General features: G+C 40.1%; 1 protein-coding gene across 2 annotated transcripts in view; it reads right to left on the minus strand.

Moving 5' to 3' along the window:
* LOC117239399 (heterogeneous nuclear ribonucleoprotein L) overlaps positions 1-22748 on the minus strand; it is a 165561-nt gene that overhangs the window by 15030 nt on the left and 127783 nt on the right. For both annotated transcript variants that reach the window (XM_033504907.1, XM_033504902.1), the window contains exon 7: positions 1590-1682. In XM_033504907.1, coding sequence (XP_033360798.1) covers positions 1590-1682 — 93 coding nt within the window. The remainder of the gene's footprint in view (positions 1-1589; positions 1683-22748) is intronic.

Here is a 22748-nt window from a genome sequence, read left to right on the forward strand (position 1 = left end):
TCGAGCGACTGTTGCGTCCCTATTAATCACGCGGCAAGAGGAAATATTAATCGTTCCCGTTGAATGCTCGTTTAACGCGTCGACGATCAAATGAACGAGGGAAACCGACCTTTTTACGCCGCGTTGCATCGCTTCGACTGTTTAAGCTGGTCTTCGCGGCGAGAATTTGGGACAATTTTGTTAGAATTAGGACATTCCATACGATCATAATTTGATCACCGGACTGTGGATGTTTATGCGTTTGTGGAGCTCGAAGGTGCGCAGCAAACGCGCAGAATGCATACGATATGCGAAAAGGTATAAAATATTGAAAGTATGGGAGAGAAAGGGATAAGAATACGTATGCGTGAGATTTTATTTTTTCACCTAAGAAGTTTCAGAATAGTTATACATACATGGAAAAGTCGGACGAGTACGTCCGGTTCATCTCTTTCGTTGTGTTCGTAAAATTATAGATTTACATAAACATCTGCAGTCTAGTAATTACAAAATGTGTATTATTATAGAATACTGTAGAAATATAATTATATATACTGGTCAAAACAATTAGAGAGTCGCTGTTACAAACAATCAAATAAGAACAAAGATAGACTCACATACTATTTGCGTGACATTTTAATAAAAGCTAATTTTAATACGATCATCGGAGGAAGAACATAAAATCAAAGTTCTCCACTTATTTTGAACAGTATGGTTCGACGTCGAATTTCATATCACATTTACTCGAGGTTTCGCTCGAACATTTCGATTCGATTTTAAACATGATTCGATAGGCGAGCAATGTGAGTAGGGTAGTCGATTTTCGCTGGTAGATTTAGAGCCATTGAACACGAGGCTCCTTCGTTATCGAAAGTTCTCGTATTGGCCGCCATTCTTCCAGCGAACTTCGCGATTCCTGAGATTGGGTTTCGTTCGCGGTTATGATTCCTTTGGTTTGATCGCGACATAACTCGGCTACAACGACATCATCGATTTTCTGTCAAAATTCCTGCGGTCTCTGTCGCGAATGTCGGTAATAATTTTCGCGAAAACCGTAACGGAAACACGTCCATCTGCCATCGATGACATGAATTATGTAATTTGCACCATTCAAGTGCATCGCACTCTCACATTTCGCTATAAAACAATCTACGCCAATGAGAAAAGAAACAAAAAAGGAATCGACGAGTTTCGTTTCAAATTGCTTTTTATCTCGTTCCTGCATCGCTGTACTTTCGATTCGCGAAAAACACAATAAAAATCGCTACAAATGATGAAACTTTGAACGCGCTCCCGTCGACCTTTGGAAAAATAACCATTACGACACATTTTTCTGGCCTAATAATTCCGATAACGAACTATTCACGAATTGCTATTCGTTGCCTAGTAAAATGAAAATTACAGTTCGAAAAGTTCTGCGAGGATTACTACTATACCAATTATACGAAGTCAGCGTTTTCGCGCGCCACCGGATGAAAAAGTATCGAACGTAGCCGGCCTCGTTCGATGGCCCATCCGTTTTCTCAATTAGTTCGCTTAATTTGACTATCAAAGAGAGAAACGAAGAGAGGGGGCGTGTAGAGGGTGGGGGGAGAGTGAGGTATACTTACCGTATGGTTGGGGCGCGGCGCCGTATCTGGGTTCCGCCAAAAGGGGAGCCGGCCTTCCATTTCCTGTCGCGTCGTTTTTGTGTGCGCTCGATCCTGTAAGAAAAAAGAATTTTCAATTAGTTATACATACTCCCATTTTTTTCCGGTCGATAAAAAGCAAAACTTTTTCTTAACCGATCGAACCGAATGGTTAGATACAGCTCGGTTCATAAATATTAGCACTGACTAAGGGTAGGGCAAATGCGACATTAAAAATGGGACTTTGTGTCTCACGTTCTGAAGTACCAATTTTGAAAAAGATCAGTGTCTCTCGCGCTCTCTACAATTTATAACACTGCGACGATTGTGGTCAGTTGGCTTGATCGCGCTTATGTCTTAAGAATATAAATATTAATTTGTAACAATTAAACTATTCATTTATATTATCCGAGCTAGCAATTTACAAAATTTAAGTCATTGATTTATATCATTTAAACAATTAATTCATAACCACTTAATATTAATTTATTATTAATTGCCATTAACTAACAATAACGATACTACTAATTCATAACAGATATAACGTTGATTTACGACAACTGTATCATCAATTCGTAATAATTAAACTAATCATCTGTTTCTTTTCATCTAATATTAACTAAGTCCTTGAAATCTTTCAAACGATATTTTATTTCTATTTCATATTATTTTTCAATTTTAAACACGGGTATAAGTTTTTATTTGATTACTTCAAATGAAATCATTGCCGATACAATGTGTAGCTATTGAGTGACTACGGATGGAATCAAACCGTGTTCGTAGATTTGAGAAAGCAAATGCAATCAAATCAACGAGATTTAGTCATCCAACCGTGCGTGCTACCATCGATAAGTCGAATGGTTTGGTACTATTGGCGATGAGTTCGCTGTTCAAATATGACTATTTGCGTTCACATACGAGTATAACTCCCACGAGTTCTACCGCACACTTCACTAAATAATAATTTTCAATATACTGCTATTGAAAGACGTTTCAAAGGTATCTCTTTCTCTACCCTCATGTATAAACCCGACAGAGCCATTTTCTAATTTTATTTTTGTCTTATTGAATTTCGCTTCCTTGTTACAATTTATAGCATTCTCCGGTTTCGAAAACATAATTATTAACGAAATTATTTGACAATGAAATATAACGCGTCAAATGCCCTTAACAATTTTCTACATGCTGTATCTTATTTTCTTTGATAAATTAGATATTAATTATAATTGATAATAATAAAATATAATACCGCGCCCAAAAAATAGATGCATATTTTACGAATAGATAATACTAATTCGCACGCTATATTTCGATAATGATCTTTAATCTTGCGCGAATACATGTAGAGTGATATTCGAATCGGATATACTACAACTCTGAATATCTTCAAGTGGAAAATTAAGAAATTTCGCTTAAGGTTTAAGAACCTTTTACGTGATCCATTCAATTCCTCCTCTTCAATTATGCGTTAGATTAAAACAAACAAAATCTGTTATAACGTAGAATAGATATTTTATCGATAAATAGAATTACTAATTTATGATACATAATGGGATCCGAGCGTAGTCACCTCCCCCCGTGGTGGATCCTGGTAATTGGTATCGTTTTCACGATATTAATATTTCGAGATACTACTGTAGATATTAAAGAACTAATAGAATATTAATTTCAATATTAGTAATAAATTATTATTCGTAATACGATGTACATATTAACATTTCCGAGTATTACTATTTCAGAAACGATATCAAGCTAAGAACTACTTTAATATAATCCATTCCAGATGATCCAAAATTCTTTTCGGAGTTTTTTGGTTAACCAAATGGGTACATCCTAGATTTATTTAATTAATTTCAATAATCTTCGCAACGATCTGTGTAATCGTTCTGCGAGAAAAATCGAAGTTACGTAACATATGCTTACTCTTAAATTTATAAAAATTCGTGTAATCGTATTCTTGGAGCTGCATGACGATGATACATGATGCTTCTAAGTTTTAGGTTTAAGTCTTACTTTTAACTCTCAGCTGAGACAACCAACGTTAGTAAGACAGAGACAAACAACGTTAGTAAATTGTTTGCATCCGTCGGGAACGTCGCGTCGTGCAACGTCACAGACTAAGTCTATTATGCGCGCTTTTGTACTTTGAAGGAAAGCTTGAAAGTTACTCTATCTAATTCTTTTAAATATTAAACGTCTAAATAGATTTAACAATGTGTTTAGAGTATCAGTTTCGTTTTAATTTAAACTTTCTGATACGAAAGGCTACCAATAGGGCTGCGATATAACGCACCCTAAATTAGTATCTATCTTTAGTGTAGCTTTGCTGAGACGTAGGTTGAGTTAATTTTGGGCCTGATAGTTTGGCAGCGAGGGACAGCGATCATGCCTTAAATGTTTAAGTTGATCGGTTTGGTTCCTCAAAGGAACGATCAGTAATTCATTATATTGTTCAAAGATTCTCGTAAATAATGTTCACAGTTTGTCGTCATATATCTTAGATCGTTACGTTATACAAGACACGAAATTCCAGCCAATTAATTATTTCCTCGACGATTTGGATCAACAATGATGTTCCGTACAATACCAGCAGGTGTCCTTATAATTGTGAGCTGGTCTGTACGTTTCCATTTCTTTTTTTATTTTTTGTTTTATTCTCAAAGGGTAGTGTCGCGCAACAATTGGAAAATTCATTTATTCGTGGCATCGAGGATTCCCTGGTGCATCGGTGCGATCAGATTCTCCAGCGAAATTGCACGAAATTGAATCTACGGTCGAGTCTCCTCGACCGGAACGCGGCATCGAATGAATCTTGAATAAGTTATCGAAGCTAACAGACAGACGACCCGTTTCTACGTAACGCGCCTCGGGTTAATCAATTTCCTCAGCGATTCCCTTTTGGAGATGTCAGGTCGTCAGAAATTCGCGAAACAAGGAACTAGTTGTGTAATACTGAAATCTGCCACTGTCAACTTCAGTTCCCAAGAACTCGTTGCGACCGGTTTCAAATTGGATAGTCAAAGATCCTGGAGATCCTCTCGCAGTCCCAGAGACAGGCAAGATTTTGACAGTTCCAGGGCGGCTTCTAGCAGAATTCGAACGTTACAGGAACAACAGTGGTCCCTGGGGATTAGGAAGAATCCATGGCCGCAAAGGATCAGAATGAAACTCTGATTCCTGAAGGTTAACTTTACCAAAAATTGCAAGAAACTCGTGGTCCACTGTGGTTTAAAGGGAATTGTAGTCCCCGAGGACAAAGTTGCAACGGTGGTTTCTGCTGGTTAGAATGTCCCCAAAGGATTTCAATTTCCTTCATCGTGACGGAGAACGTGCTCCGTTAAATCTCAAATTTCTTGCGGCTGAGAAACCCTTCGATCGGTTAAAATCGCAGACCGATATAAAAAATAAAGAGAGCACAGATCATACGTATAAGTAATATGAACTTTATACTACAAAGATTAGCTTTACACTCATGCGACTAGATTCATTCGTATTACAAAATCAATTATTAATAAGTTGTCATTTATCTTCTTTATTCGGAGTTTCTAAGATTCCGAACAAATAAACACGAACGCTAGAATTACCAATTTTTAACAGACACCTAAATATATTTTCATAATCAATTAGCATCGACGATTAAATATTTACAATCGTATTTCTGTTTCGTTAAAAGCAAAGATTAATATTACCACAGATACTTGTGTATTTATAGTCATTACGTCTGGTGCGGTAGTGCTAACGTTAAAAGATTACAAATATTCTCACAATTTCTTTCATTCTCCAAAATGCCGCCATTTCCGGACTCTGCCCAAGGGTAGAGCCCTCGCACGTGAACCTATCGTTTGTTTTCCCTCGATCCGTTGTCATCTGTCGTCTCCGGATACAATCTCACGGCCTCTTCGCCGAAACCAAGCGTATACAATTGGTCGGTCTATATTAAACCGCATTACGTGCACAGTTTGGACACGTGGGTGTGAGACGGGACAGCAGTGGCGATGTACACGGTAGCTGTATCGAGGGGATAGCAACGGTAGCCTGCCGTAACTTATATTGATTTCGAATATTCGATATCGTGTGCCGACACTCGACGCACCGATGCGCACCCCGTCGAGGACGATGCATCTTCATTCGGAAAAGAGACCCTCCACCGCGAGGCGTCCTGCCGCACAAATTTCACTGCTTCCCGGATGGAAAGAAGCTTCCGGCCGTTAAACCGCCATCGCACCCCGTCTTTCCTCTCAATTTTTTCTCCTCCTCTATGATTTTTTCTTCCACTAGGTGAATTTCAATTTGATATTTCGTTGATATTCGGTTCTATCGGTACGAGATGACACAGATATTGAAATAGACGTCGTTTCTATTCTACGATATTATGCGTCTATGCATTTAGATAAAACGAGTCGGCGAATAATTGCTGTTTGCTTTGTTCATATTTTTCTATGAGTAAATTTCATTGAGATCTAACGAATGAAATAAGATTTGAATAAAGATAGAATGAAATGATTTTAATGATAGTAATAGTAATTACGATACTAGTTTGTAGATAAATAAGAAAGGGAACGATGTATTAGAAAGAAGAGAAGTATCTATGTACAACAGTAAAGGAATAAAGTCTGGAGGAGGAACGGTTTGCTGTTGAATCAAAGTCACTTGACTGGCTGCTTGAAGACATCTATCTTATGTACTTGCAGATGCCAAGTAGACATCTAAAAGATCACTGTATGGTTTATAACGTAGTTACTTATAGCGTTAACCCACCGCAGCAGACGTTTTAGTGGAATTTATACTCGGATATACTTTTCTTCATAATTTTCTGTTCTCGCGAAATTTATATTTTTCACGCGTGTATCGTCTGCAAAACTAAAGTCTTCGTAATCCTACGTTACGATTACCTCACATTTCTACCATTTACATAGAACGCTACAGGACACAATTTAAGGAACCATACACATTGCACGTGTATCCTTCACCACTGGGAAGATTTAACTCACGTTCACCCCCAACCAAGACCTTTGCAAACTCCAAGTAGCAAGCACAGTGAATAAGCATTCATAAATTCTGTTCTCGATAAATTCGGTCGCGATAAATTACATAACTAGTCGAGGAATTACACAACTAAACAGTCCGATTATCAACTCGAGAAAACAAACTATTACCTGCTGAGCAAATAATCGGTCGGTGACGTCAGGCTCAGGCTATTTCGAACGTTGCTCGTCCACACCGGAAGTGGTGAACGAAGTAGAAGATCGCGGATATTTAGTAGCATTGATATTTAGTAGCATTAATAGGAAATCTACGTTAATATTATTCGTTCGGTAGACGAATTCGTAATTTTTCATAGAAAGTGTAAAGATAAAAACTTGCTTGTATATAAACGATTTGATCCGATGTTTCGTTCTGATCTCCTTCGTTCGTTAATGGAATTCTATACACTAATCGTTCATAGTTTTAGATCAACATGGACGAATACACTTCAATCTATAATTTTTATGGATCACGCTCATCCATCTACATTTTACGAATCTCTGCAAGGAAACTTTCTACCGCTGGTTGATACGAATAGAGATTCTCTTCTTCATCTCCTGCATCAGAACTCGTCTTCCGAACGATCGACTCTCCCGATTTAAGGATGTTATTACCTGCTGGCCCCGACGTACGTTACATGAATTCCGCGTGGCGCGATAGCGTATCGATTTGTCCTTTCCGCCGAGAAGTTTCAGGAACGCGTCATGGTTACCGACGATAATTTTCGAGAGTCCATGAAAGTTGTCACGCGCACAGTTGCCACTCCGAGGCTCGAATAAATCGACGTATACGATCGATTAAAAAAAAAAAAAAAAAAGAAAAGAGAAGAGAAAGGAGAAAAGAAGAGGAAAAGAACCGAAGATACGTGTTTTGGATAATTTACGAGTTTCGAGAGTTAAGTTCATTAATGACGAAGAGGTGACGTCTTAACCTTATTTGCACGTCGGCTGCTCGACGGTGGATTGAAAATAGAGTGAAGTTACTCGACGAAGTTCGAGTGATCCGACAACTTTGATGGATGATTTTATGAAACCTGAGAGTGTTGTAGAACTTTTAAAACCGATCGTTACGTAAGTAATATAGGGATTATCCGTAGATAAGTTGCGATACTCTTTAGATCAAACACGAGAATGTTGGGTTTTTAGAATATTCATTAAATATTTCTCAACAAAGAACGATGAAAAGCATTTCGTTAGAAAATTCGATATTACTTTTTCCATCAAAACGGATATTTTCTTGGATGACACGTCGCAGATAAAGGGAGGAATTTTGTGAAAATGTCGACTGCTGAAATTCTACGTCAGAGAGGCAAGCATATTTTAATAACGGAGCTACAGAAACATCGGGGGAAAATTTAGGCGAGCTCCGGGCTACGGTACATTCGGGTCATGTAGAGGCCCTTACAAGTCCATGAAACTCGATATTGGTACTTGTAGGTCTCGCAAAGGGCCTTGAAGATTGCGATTTTGGATATCGTGTCCGACGGACAAACGTTCCCGCTATTGCCTCGATCGACGAGCCATCCTCTCGCGTTCTTTCTTCAATTACGTTCGTGTTATCGCTGCACTAGATTTTCAAATGTGCTTTCAAACGTTTTAGCTTTCTCGCGTTACTCATTCCACGCAAAACATGTACTAAATATCACAGACCTTAACTCATCACAATACAAAATAAGTCAATTTATGTTGAGAAAACATAAAAAGTATCAAGGGGTGATGCGAAGAGTTAAAACTGGAAAATTTCGAAAATAATATCTGACCATCGTTTTTTACAGTCTATCGCTGTCGTCGACGTTATACGTTTAGCAAATAATTGTTTTGTGCTTGCCAACAGTTTCTCGCTTTTCCTAAAAAATTTATCCGAGTTGCGTAACACTTTGAACATACATGCGCGATGTAATAATTATTTTACAAGCTTAGTGTGTGATAGCGAAAATTAACCGGTTACAAATTGGTTAATTTTGTTTAATTGTTTCGCTAAGAGGTCTCGAGACAAAGTAGTTGTCAGGGAGCACGACATCGATCTGCATAAACGTCACTGCTCCACGTGATTCTAGCATCCACCATGAGACTAACGATCCATTACTCTCCATAACGTGGCTTGAAACTTTATAAATTGCCCTACGCAGGCCCTTCGGAGACCATTAAAATCGGATATTGGAACCGATGGCTCCTCAGGTAGGTTAACGAAATTCTGGCATACGCCGGCGACGACTACGTTACTCTAGGGGTTTAATGGGAAACGTTGGACTAGAAAAATCGATTGCTTTTTTCAACCGACTAAAAAGGTCTGCATACGGTACTATTAGGTAACCTGATTCACGTGCTACATTGACTTTAACGACTGTAGCTTTCAGCAAACAGTTTTCCTACTACCGAGTATAAAAGCTCCGATTCGAAGTGTCAATAATGGGCGAAAATAGGAACATTTTTAAACAAACAAAAATTTTTAATGAAAAATTTCAATGCCCATATATGTTAGCAGAAAGGTAAAAGGCTCGGATGATTCAAGAATAAATAATTGTATTATTAGATTGATAGCTCAAGGAACGAATAAAATACATTTTACAATGCATAAATATATATGTATTACTGCTATTATTATAAAGGAATAATCCATACACGGCAAGAAATTCGATGTCAAGGGGTAATAACCAAAAAAGAAAAAAAAAAGAAAAAAGAATTTCCTATAAAGTGCCGACAAAAACCCACCCCTAATTGTATCTGATCGGTTCTCTGGAAAAACTCTCACGAACTGGGTCGCGAGTGTTTTTTTCGACGGAACAACGTTGGGGATGGATCTCCTTTATCGGCGCGGCCCGCAGCGAATTTTCTAGTTTGGAAATTTTCAATCAACAAGGAAACAAAAACGTGGCTGTACGTCGACGAGAATGGCTACGGCCGGGCGCGTAATAGAAACGTTTCCGCGGCTTTTTTAGCGAAACGGCAATTACAATTCAGTTGCGTACGTCGAGGGGTTGCGTCGCGCAATAACCTCTCGATACAAGCATCGTGTCGTCATCCCTTTGTTTCTTTTCGAAGTAGATTCACGAGTGCTTCTCTTCCCACAGTTTCACCAGGCAACACTAACCAACCGCGGTTCTCTGTATCGACCTACAGCGTCGCCACGCAGACTGCCATCGTGCACCCCATAAAATAACCCCGTCGTAGGAACACGCCGACCACATGGATGGCTGTTAGCTCGCCGCTGGAACCGTGAACGCTTGCTATAAGTGGATTGGATGATCGTCGGTGATCGAGCGTACGTTGCCGCTAATTACGTTGATGATGGTTTTGGTTAGTTACTTCTGCGTGTGTTGATATTTTACGAGGGTAGTATATGGGGTGGAAAGTATATTACGTCTTCGTAATATTTCTATCGGAAAGCATTTAGGAGAAGTTGTTCTAGGTCGAACTGTTTTAATGACGATTCTGTGCCTTGATCAATCCATTTGAAGTCGATGACATGCCACGTATGTCGTTCGATATCCTATTTTTCTTGCATAGACTTCCCTATTTCCCGATATTGCTACATGGACATATCATAGTAGTATAAATTTGAAGAATTTGAATTTAGTCGCGTCCGTACTTCGATCCTTACATTTCTCGTAATAATAAACGTAGAATAGTATGTCGGGTTTACATTTGAATTAGGGTTAGGGGCCTGAAACGAATCTTCGTTTGGATTACACGTTGTCGTTATGCAATAGAGAAGACATTGACTAGTGCAAATACGATTATCATAGAACCGGATAAGTAACCGTGGTAATTAGATACTCGAGAAACTAATGACAATGATCCTAGGTTCAATAACGAATCCGCGGTCGACGAGATGATAGATGAACGTGCTCACAAAATCTAAGTCGGACGCGTAATATTCACTGGTCGTAAGGGGTTACTCCCTTCGTCGATGAGATCGCGAGAGAGAATGAATTTTCGTCCGGATGATGCCACAGAGGAAAACTATAATAGGGTGTGTCTAAGGACACGAGATCATCGGATTCGTCGAGGATAGCCTTCGTTCAGAAAGTAAGGGAAATTGGCGTTGCTGCTAATTGGTCAATCTCCATATCGGTGGTTAGAGAAAGATGCTAGTCGCCCTCGAGGGAAAGCTGCTAGTGGGAGACGTCGTTCGTTTCTTTCAACACACTGTCCATTGTTTTCTTCGTCTTTTCAAATCACCTTGTCGCGATACCTAGAGAAGTCCGCAACAGTAGAATCAACCGTTTCAGCCAGACGACCAAAGCAACTCAACGTATGCGTCAATAGCAGCCAAGGTACCAAGTAATTATTAAAATATTTAGCGTGAAATCGGCAATTCCATTGAGTGATACGTTCCTATAGCATTTTGTCCCCTCGCTTGATGCTCCGTTTAACCGTGAAAATCACTACGCGTGCCCTTCTCGTCGTATTAATTTATTTTCCACGGGGCAAATATTGTTACGCGGTATTTGACATTTCGGTCAGCGATCGCGGAAATTAGATTACCAAACGTGATCTGGTAAATTGTTAATATTTCGTTTCGCCGTCGATGCCATTTGCCCGTGTTTATCGCGAAAACAATTTACGCGATCATTTGCGACCAGATGTTTTACGCAATCCTCGTTGAGAATTGCGAGCAGAAGATGAAAATGAAGCTTGAAACAACTTCGAGTGCCACCAGCCGCTTCGTGTCTCTCGAATGAACACGCTACGCGGCAACTATGATAAAAGTTTACGATTACGCAACTTGGCAAGTGAATTATCGTCCCTCCAATAGAGTTCTGAGTTATCGCGAGTAAAATTAGGGTCGTTGCTTAATAGAGGCGCATCGTGGAATTTAATATGTTCATAGTCGCGCGTCTGTTGCTCGGCCAAGTCATCAATGTTGAATCTAACGCAACGACAGAGCTTTCACGACTTTCGCGGAACGATTGTGATAATCGTAAAGCAACTCTTCTCGTCAGGGGGTTTTTCAGGCCAACCGCTTCGCAGTTTTCTGTTGCCAGCTAGAGAGAAAAGAGGAGCAACAGGTTCGAATGGGAGAAACAAAATTTCTGGTCCTAGAGCGGTGCTTCACAGGGAATGCTTAATTCCAACAGCGTTTAACGGAATATAAGAGCGTGTTCTTCGCGGAAGAAAATCTCTAAAGGATTCTTTTCTATAATTTTAATGAATATACATCTCCTACCGGTAGAATTATCATTCATAATGAAATATATTCTGCCTTGAAGAATTTCGACGACATTTAGAGGAATATAAAAACGCGTTCTTAATATACCAGAGAGTGTACGAAGATTTTTTCCATAATTTTAACGAATAGACATTCCTTATCTACGGAATTTCCATCCATAACGAAGTATCTTCACTCGGCTATCCCTTAAAAAACTTTTATATTCACGGAATATTAGAAGCTAACGAAGACAAATCAATTTCTATTAGTTTGCTTTTAGCGTTCGTAATTTTTTAATACGTTTGCAATGTATTTTTCAGAAGCACGAAACGACATATAAGAAGGTAATGGGTATCTTTGAATAAAAAAAATTATTACGTTCAAATAAGAAGATGCCTCGTCTTCTCCGGTTAGTAGGTCAGTAACGATTCTATCGCGAATAAAACATCCTGGTATCGTAAAAGGAAAAAGATAAGATAAGAAAAAGGAGTAGGAGCGAAGGGTAATATCCCATTTCATCGTGGAAAGGATCATTATCGCGGCAAGTTACAAGGCAGAAATGCGAAAGTCGTAAGCGTAATGAAACCGAAATCAACTCGAAAACGGATCCGTGAACGATGACACGAAATGCCAGTAGGATGCAGTTGAAGAAAGGTGAAAGGTTGAGCGATAAAATCCGCCGCTTTATCGTAGCTCCGTTGAACGATACACGCCTCCGATATTAAACGCGTACTAGAAACGAATTCACTTTACACGATGAAATTGACAAACGAGAAACGTACGCGCTCTTGTTTCGCGATGATATTAAAACGATATCGAAAAATACCTGGCATTTATCGTTTCATACGCCAACGAGCAAGTAATTAGAAATGCAATATACCGTTTCGAATAGTCGTTTACGCAATACGACCAATGGTGACGTAGTCACCGTTAATTAATAACATCACGTGCGTACATATGCGTGTGTATCGTACACACACTACTTTACCGCGTATCCATCCTGTCCCTGTTTCATTTACCCAAGTATTTCTACTTACGACGTTCGTGCTTTGACAAATTATTGGATGCTCGCTGACATTCCAATCGTAGTAACATTACGACGACGCACAGTACGATGGTATTTCCATTTGCAGACTGTAATTCTCGATTTTTCGATTATAAAGAGAGAAAAGGAAATAAAGTCGATAGAAAACAAAAACGTTGGTTGTACAATCAATCTACTTCGAAGTAAAATATACTTCGAGGAAGCTTTGTGTTCAGGCATCGAAAATAATCTCGACGATCGTCGCTGGATCGTCGTCGAGGCGCATGGAAAAAAATGTTGCAATTCCGGGAGGACCTTTGAAAAAGCTCGAGATTACGAATCGAACTTTCTTAATCCCGAGTTTTTAATCTCCTCTGTCGCGCTGGCCATCGCTCTAGCAAACAACCTGATGGCGCACCATCGATCACCGTGTTTCCGACAACACAGCCGACGGTAAAAAACGGTGATCAGTTCTGGCGATGCTTATCGAACGACGACTGTATGCAACACAGAGTGACTCTAGCCTTTCATTTTTCTGTTAATATCGATCGCGAAAGATTCCTGTCCAGACATGTTGGGCCTCGGGACATCGCGTTTCCACGTGAGCCATACGCGCGTACAGAGCCCAGTTCCGTAACTTTTTCCTTCCCATCGAGCACGTTGCGCCATTGCTCGCATGATCGAGCTTCTTGAATCGTCGGCAAAGGGGCAAAAATCGGGTGGTATACGATGCATAGAAGTTTCTCGCGTGATTAATTCTTCGGAGTCGATCCGAGTCGGTTTGAAAAAATCCTGCGAACTCGAATCCCCGATATACCGATAAATCCGAGAGAAACACTTTCTCGCTTAGTCCTGCGGTAACGTGCTCTAAATCCACGTGGTCAACCTTCCACGATCGACTTCGAAACGGTCGAGTCCGAACTGCTTTCCCGTGTCTGCGGTAACGTGCGCCCGTATTCTCGCGGTCAGCTCCGACTCAGATTGGACCAAGTCGACTCACCTTTCGTCCAAGTCCGCGAATAAGAGCACGGCGACTTTCAACGAAGTAGTAGGCTCGCGTGAAAACGAAGGAAACCGTTTCGGACGATATTTAAGTACCTAGATTTGCGTTGATGGCGCACAGAGGGGTGGTGGTATAGATAAATCGAAAAGTAGAAAGTAGAAGATACAGAAATAAAGAAAGGCATATAATAGAGAGAGAGAGAGAGAGAGAGAGAGAGAGAGAAAGAGAGAGAGAGAGAAATATAGAAAGAAAGTAACTCTCCTGGTAAACTGGTTTTATGAACAGACACTGGTTTTATGAACTGACTTACCGTGATCAACCCCGCCTGTTCTCTCGGTCACCCCGATCCGTCCGACTCGAACTCGAGATATACGGACGATTTGATGTCCGCGTTCTCACAGAGACCGATGCTATCACTCTCACTCTTCGCAGACAGTAGTAGGGGGAGAGGGTGTAAGAGCCGTAGACCTGCCTAAGCCCCACATTCTCACCGGGCCCTGACTCGGTTCCACGTGAATCCATCATCACCGTCAAGTGAACAACGAGTAGGCTGCATCTGCACACAGACAAACATTCCAACATAACAACCCCCATGTTCTCATGTTTCCACAATTCCATTCGGATTCTCCTTCCGCTCGATTTGTCGCACGATCGTATCGGTTATTTGGTAGTTTTTATATTTTTTTTTTATTATATATATATATTTTTGTTTTGTATATATATATTTTTGTTTTGTATATAGTATGTATATATTTTTTTCTGTGGCAACATCGTTTTCGGGCCTCTCCGGTCGTCCCGTGTACACGGTATTACACACTTCGTACGTATTTTTGTATGTACATACACATATATAGGTATATATATTTTTTTTTGGATTACTGTTAATACTTTTGTTGTTGATGTTGTTGTTGTTGTTACTGTTGTTTTTTGTTCTGTCTCGGAATCCGTCTACGTAACGGGGCACGTATTACAGGTACGTATTACACGTTTATATATATACATGTGTGTCTTTTCCTTTCTTTATTTTTTTCTGGCGGGTTAGTTTTTACATTTATATAACAGAGGTCGATCCCTTTCTTTTTTCTCGTGTAAATATATATATATTATAAAGATTTTTTTTCTTTTTGCCTGGATTTTGGTGATGTGCATATATACGGTATAACAAGCGACAAAGAGAAGGACAGATCAGCTAGATTGTGTGCGTAGATTACAAACATACACATACAGGTATATGTGTACAGATAGAGAAAGATTATATATATATGATATATACATATACAAAGATTTTATATATATATACATATACATACATAAATGTGATAAGAGAGAGAAAGAAAAGAGAGAAAGAGAGAAAAAGAGATATATATATATTTTTTCTTTTAGAAACGGGTAGACGACAAAAGGGTAGTCGTTTTGTATTCTGACTTCTCTCGGTCGTAAAGTAGATGGGTCTCTCCGAGAGCCTCGATATCTCGACGTGGGCATTATACATTTCATTTTACTTTTTGTTTTTTTTTTTTTTTGTTTTTGTTCGACTTATATCACATATATATATATACTTTACTTTGATTTTTTATTTATTTCTGGACGGTAACAGTGGTCGATCGAATGTTTGTCTGTGAGTGCACTGGTAGCCTTTGCGAAACGTTGTGGTGGTGAGCATTTAATATAAATATATATATATACTGGAGGGTTGACTTTGAATCGTATTTTGACACAAGAGATTCTGCTTGTCGAGAGCGTGTTACTCTCTCGACGTTGCGTTGTATCTATTATTATTATTATTATTATTACTTTGTTGATAAACATTATACTCTCTATCGGGCGTATTTGCAGTTTTTTTTTTTTCGATGGTGGTATGTAGAAAATATTTGACACTTTTATTTTGTTTAACTGCGTCCCGATGATTGGTGAAGGGTCCGGCAGATCTACGGCGTAATGTGTGGTATAAATGCAGGTATATATATTTATCGTATATTTGGTGCATGTTCGTTGTTTTTCCTGTTGTTGTTATTTTGTTGTTGTTACTGTTGTTGTTACTATGGTATATTGTTATTATATGTTATATAGGTTGTTCATGTTGTTGTTGCTGTTCATGTAACTGTTGTTCGAGATGTTTTCTGTCCCATCGTTTCTTTTTTTTTCTTTCGTTTTCTTTCTCCCTCTGTGTTCGTCTCTGTGACGGCCTTCGCTTTTCCAACGAGCCTCTTCTAGTGTCGTTAGTGTGAACGAGGTGCGTGAGTCTTCCCTTCGTCGACGATATCGATTGTCGATTAACGACAAACGAACGACAGAATGTTACAGACTTTTCTTTCACGAAAGCGAGGAAGAGAGAAAGTTGGCGGGGTGGATCGTATCGGAATGACGTGGATAGGTTATCGCGATCGCGGAATCTACGACGTTTCACGATAGGGCGCGAAGAAGGGCCAGGAGAAAAGAGAAAGATAAGGGATAAAGAGCTAGAAAGAGCAGAGAGATGTCGCAAAGAGCCTCAAAAACGTTCTCACCGATAACGAAATTCATTTCCCGTGTTCGATATAGGGAAAAGAGCAACCTGGATTTTCCGACGCTCCTTCGTCTTGATTAACTTCGACAGTCGACGGAAGTACGCTTTGCCCTAGTGTTCTGTACGTGAAGTAATGACCTCGCCTGGCAGCGCCCAGGGTCGCGATGTCAACGTCAAAGATTCTTTAACTTCGAGCTTCCCTTCGAACCGATGCTCTAGCGTTCTTACGAAGTTCGTCAAAACGTTGCGAAAAAAAAGAAAAAAAAAGAAAGGAATGGAAACCTATCGATCCGATCCTTCGTCGTTCCCTGATGCTTAAACTCGTTCTATTTCTGAAAACTTGACAAACTCCTCGGACGCATTCACGCGATAACAGCAACTTTCCGAACAAAAGATTCTATCCACCTTTAAAAAGAAACGAACATTTTGAGAAACTCACGTTGCTAAATACAATCAAATAGACTTTATATGTTTCGTCGTAGACAAACCTAATGCGATCCAATTTTACGAATATGCGAAGAACATTGTCGAAGAGAAAGAGAGAGAAAGAAAGAGAGAGAAAGAGAGAGAAAGAAAGAGCGAGAGAAAGAAAATATCACAAACGATATGAAACTCGATGCATAAACTTGCACACCGAGTAGTACGTCGAGAGATAAAGATCGACAGATCGACGCGTCGTTCTAGTGTTAAGACTGTACTACTTGTTCGCGCCAGCTCTGTCGCAGCCATGTTTTCTTTTTTCTCTACGTTGCATTTGCAGATGCGCGCAGCTGGCACGTCCGAGGGGAATGAAAGAACGTGTGTAAAGCTTTCGCTGTCACAGCCACGCGTCAACGTCGACGGGACAGGGCTTGTCTAAACGTTTGTACGGTTTCAGTTTGCCCGTTGAAACGCATCGATCCAACCTCGGCCCGCTCGAATCCCATCGAGAAAAAGCACCGGCTACGGTATAATTCTCAATTCGATTGTTCGTGCCTAACGTTAAATATTAACGCTTTCCAACTTCTCCAATTGCTTCCACGTCCGAGTTGCAGCAAAGAAAAATAGAAACACCGTTGTTTCGTGCTTCGAGCGCGAACCTGGTTTCCTCAATCTTTTGCTCTACCGTTATATATCGAAGCTAGCTATCGAGTTCGCATTCTTTTCTACACAATGACTTTCGATAAAGTGAAGATTTATAGATCCCAATTCTAAGATAAAAGAGAGAAAAATATATTATATCTGAAAATTAGGAAGACTAAAGCACTTGTGTTTATTTCATTTCCATATCGCATCGTTCGACGAGAGAGAGAAATGCTCTACGTATCCTCGGGACATTCGCTTTATCCTATCCCTTTAAAAACCCTGCAAAGCACCTCAAAGGGTGTTAAGTAACAAAGAACTTTCATTGCGAATATCGCGAAATAGCGGGGCGCATAAATGAAACGATCGTGTCTACACCGCGAACCGATCGAAACCGATCAACGATGTGAAACGCGAACTACCGGGAAATGGGAAAAAGAAGCCGGTGGCATCATTTACGCCAACCTCGTTTCAGAGGGAGAATTCCAACGGGTTCAAACGCAATTCCGGCCGATTCCGCGCAATTAAGGCCGACGACACCGGGAAAAGCTGCTCGTGGGATTTTCAATTACACCCCCGCTTTCCACGTTTCCAGGGTCCCCATCAGTGCCCGGTTGATCTCTATAACGCAATACACCGCGATACCGAGCCGCGCTTTCCTTACCAATGCACCCGATAATTGAAGCCCCGCCGTTCGACTGGCTTAATTGCCATTCTGCGCGGCCAGCCAGAGCTATTCGGAGGTCGCGAGCTTCGCGGCAAGCGAACAGAACCGGAAGAACATCCCCCTCACTACATAGTATGTCCGGTATAAGCGCGTTACGATTAAACTAATTAGTTCGTAACATATGTATGGAACGTACGTTGCTTTGATTTGATATAAATATGATTTTAATCTTCGTTTCATCGTTTTAAGATTAATTCGTCTCTCCGATAGAGATGTGATATTTCTGACATTACTCTTTGAAAAATATTATTGTTTTAGAATTTATCCAGTCTCAGATTATTTTCATCGAATTCTTAGATTTAACGAGTTACTTTATTTTCAAGATTGTTATCGACGGATGACGATTTATAAAATTACCAACGAATGGTACTTTCATCGATAGTATTCTTTTGAATTGTCACATTAACATTAAATATTAACGTTAAGTATTACGCGCGCGGATTTTCCTGTACACTGGAAATCTATCGTCGAATTTATTCGAGATTATTTGTATTATCTGTAATTGTAATTTATTGCACACGATATACAATGGTACTTCTTGACACAATTTAAGCGAAGAATCTGTTTCAATAGACGTTCCATATGTTACAAGCTAATCGATTAATCGGTTTCGGCAGACACAATGGATTCTTTATCGATAATTTTCCACAATGTGTTCCACTTGTTGTTACCGTTATTGTTTAGGATTCTTCTAGACGAATGGAGACAAATCTTGTTAGGAATAGATCTCGTAAAATCATCAAGATCAAACGGTATACGTTTGATTGTTTCTCTCGGCTGATTGAACGTGTGCTGAGATTGTTTCGTCTGAAAGAAGACGCGCGACAGTGGAATTGATTTTCGTCTTGAAATTCCTTCGTGTATAAAAGTTTCGTGAGAGTAGAAGGGAAATTTTTCAAGTAATCGAATAGAGTTGTTGTTTCACTTGTGGAAATTGGAAGTTTACACAGAATCTTTACTTTCGAAGAACCTGCTTAATTTATAACTCGCAAAAGGTAGAAAAAGTAGACAAGCAAAAAGGAAACAATCAATTCCATGATCACGTTTCTTCCACACACAGAACACTTCCGGCCACGTTCTACAGCCAAAAAGCAACCAACGGCGCGCATCTAAACCGGACATACTGCATAAACCCAGACAAACGATCCAATTAAACTATTCTAAGCTATTCACAGCGGCTAAACTTCGCTTCGGTTGCATAAAAAAGCTTGTGGTTCGAGGTTAAAAATAAAAAAAAAAAGAAAAAAAAGAAAGAAAGGAGAGCTCGAATGTACGAGCGAGGAATTTTAGTGGGAAAATCAGACAAGAATTAAAAAGAGGAAAAGAGAAAGAAAAAGAGAAAAAAAGGAACAAGGTCGAAAATATCGAATACTTATGTAATGACAAGCTCGCCCGGATTTTTCTAAGAACTGCACGCTGCAGAAAGCAGAGTCTGAGGAACGTGTCTACGTCGTTCTCACAGTTACGTGTGGCGGAAAAAAGCTGAAGCGGAACAACATGTGCGCTAGTAGCCACGAATAAAACGAGCGTTATATGGTGAAAGCGATGATATAAGGGGCGTTTGTATACGAGTGACCAGAGAGATTCGCGAGCATAGCAACGAATAGAACGAAGGATGTCTTTTCTTTTCCGATGGCCGACTACTACCGACTGACGATTTCCGATATGAAAGTAAGAAAAAAGAAGGAAAAAATAAAAGCGAATATATACATGTCTCGGTTGGAAACGCGGTTATACGTTTTCCACAGCGATCTGAATTTTATTTCGCAGCTCTGACGGGAATAAAATCGTCCTGGGAAAAAAAGCTGGCTATTCGGATTACAAGCTCTAATCCTCAAAACGAATCCTCACGACGAAAAAATAAAAAGAGAGAGAGAGAGAGAGAGAGAAGCATGACGGCTGGTCTATAGACGGGAATCGTTAGTGTACGCCAGCGATGGAATACGAATGAAATGTGAACGAGACAAGTGAAGAGGGGAAAAGAGAGAGACGAGAACCTGTTCGATATCTAGTTTCATTGGAAAAGTAGGATAGACTGCTTTCCTCGACTGTGAACGCCACTTCTCGACGTTTCCGACGAAACACACACCGTACCGGGCTATTGTGCATCCAGCCAGGACGCGCATTAAACGCGCTGAATAAATTACGCGATCGAGCAACGAGTTTCGACGGTCCTCGTGCCAGCCCCTGTTCCAATGCAAATGAATTTTCCGCTATCGTTGTTTTTAACGATTGCACGTAGTATCGACGAGCGAAGTGGCCGTATTTAAAGATCGAAACGCTCGATCGTAACGCATGAAATGTGATTTCTTTCGGACGAATGCAACACTCCGCTGAAACGTTCTTTTTTTCCTCTCGATACTCGAAGCTAAAAATCACGATTCTTTTTTACGAACCCTATGAAGTATCTATAATAAAGTAGAACTGTGCAAGTACTCCAAGTTATTACAGATACTTGAACGACGAGTCTCGTGGGATTTTCGAGAATTTATGACCTGATAAACGCGTTTATGGAAATTACACGAATGACATTACGTGGTCGCAAAGTTTCGAGACTCGATCCAATTCAATACCAATTTCGGGTATTTAAACTGTTTTTAATTCTTCCTTTACCATTTCGACCATATTTGACCCGAGTTCGGCAAATTTATTTATGCGACCACAAACTTTCAAAAGCTGGACATAGTCCTAAGTAGAAATCACCAACCGGCGAACACTCGTATGTTCCAAGTGGTCGTAAACTGTCAGGAACTTGACCCACTGCGACTTAACTCTGACAAAGTTTACACGAACTAGAAAATTTCGTCAAACTTTCAAGATCCGGCCCCAGTTAAAATAAAAATTCACCCGAGTCCCTAATTTTCCAACACGTCCCTAATGATCATAAACTTTCGGAATGTCGAACGAACCTCGAGGAAAATTCTCACCCCATCCAGTCCGAACTGTTAACTTCTGATATCGGTACACCCCTATCGGAAATATTCTAGTCAATTTTAAACTTCATTACCTTGAGATAAGAAGTATCGAAACGACCAGCGATCAACGATGCTACCGTTAGAAGATCCTTTTCGATACGAAAAGTAATTTTCTCTGCTTCTTTCCTGTTGTTGTCGAGATAATGAATATCGAGCGTACACCGTGTAATCACGTTGCTTTTAATTCTGTCCTCGATACGAACGCGTCGGCCTCGCTGTTTCTCGATGACGGGCAAATGATCGCGAAGGAGGATAAAGATAAAACTATAGGCGAAACCGAGAGATTCATAGTCTCGAGAAGCAAGAAAAGAAAAAAAGGAAAAAAGAAGGGAGACGTTCACGCACCAGGAGCATCGATGGAAAAGCAGAGGTCGTCGCGGCGCTTTCGATCGGTCTGCTGGTCGCATAGTTTCTCGATGATAGAATATGCTAATACGTGTTATTATACCTTCTACAGGCATGTACATCTTGATGCAATGAAACAGCTAATGCGATGCAACGTTTTGTATACTCTTCTTGGCCATATGCGATGTCGATGATGTGATATACTATTCCTGTCGTTTTCGTTTTCTATATTACATGATATGGCTTGTTTCGATGTTTCTGAGGGCTAGTCGCTAGTTGTTGTGTCGATGTGATATTATAATACATTTTATATGGTGATCCTGTACGATGTCTGTTAGATATTCATGTTGTAACCGGCTGATGTAGTGCCAGCCGAGTGTGTGCTCGAGTACATCGTGCTTGGCTCCCTGCGGTGGATTTTCTCGGAGAATCCTTTAACTTTTCGTATCTTTCTTTTTTTTTTTTTATTTTGTTTATTTATATATACATATTTTTTTTAACGTTAGTCGACGTGTAGATCGTGTGTTGTAGATGGAGCAGCTCGGTGTATGTTGGTATTTGTCGATTTTCGTATATTTCATTTTATATATGGAATAATGTCGACGAATGTCGTCTATCCTGTTGCGTTAGCGACAAACGGAGAATACCGTTTGTCTTGTCTCGTGCTTGGTTGTGATTCACGTGGTGGTTTTGTAGGTTTATACATGAATATATACGTTATCTATTGTTGACGCATCGAGAGCGATTTTTGTGTCTCGTGCTGGTTGTCGAAGGCTCGGTGTGATGCTTAAACGTGGATGAACAAGAGAACTCACGATAATTATCACTTGAACACGTTGCACTGAATATGGCTACGTATCGACGAGTAGAGTAAAAAAGAAAGAAAAGGGTTTAGAAAAAGGAACGAAGACGAAGAAGAACAAGTTACTTCTCGTATCTTGAGAGCGTTTATGTGTTTTTCACGGTGATGTGTCGTCGCGTTGTGCACGATTTTCATCGCGTGCACGAGCATTTCCATCGATGCATTTGCCATTCACGACGACGCCTCACGATGGCATTCGCTGGATGGATTTCTCGTGAAAACCCGATCGAACGAGAACAAACGGAACCGACTTGATACGTCGACCATAGAACAAGCAAGCAAACAAACAAGCAAGGAACGACGTAAGGAACGTGAAAACCGGAAATGTAGGTCGACGCGTGCCTTACCGCGCATCTGGCCCGTCATTCCTTCTATAAACACGTTTCGCTCGACCATCGCCAGCTTACCGTCCCATGAATAATACCCACGGTATTCGCGACACTGCTTTTATTACCAAGAAC

The sequence above is a fragment of the Bombus vosnesenskii genome, unplaced genomic scaffold (assembly GCF_011952255.1).
Source record: "Bombus vosnesenskii isolate JDL3184/JDL3185 unplaced genomic scaffold, Bvos_JDL3184-5_v1.1 scf7180000013264, whole genome shotgun sequence".
Lineage (NCBI taxonomy): Eukaryota > Metazoa > Arthropoda > Insecta > Hymenoptera > Apidae > Bombus > Bombus vosnesenskii.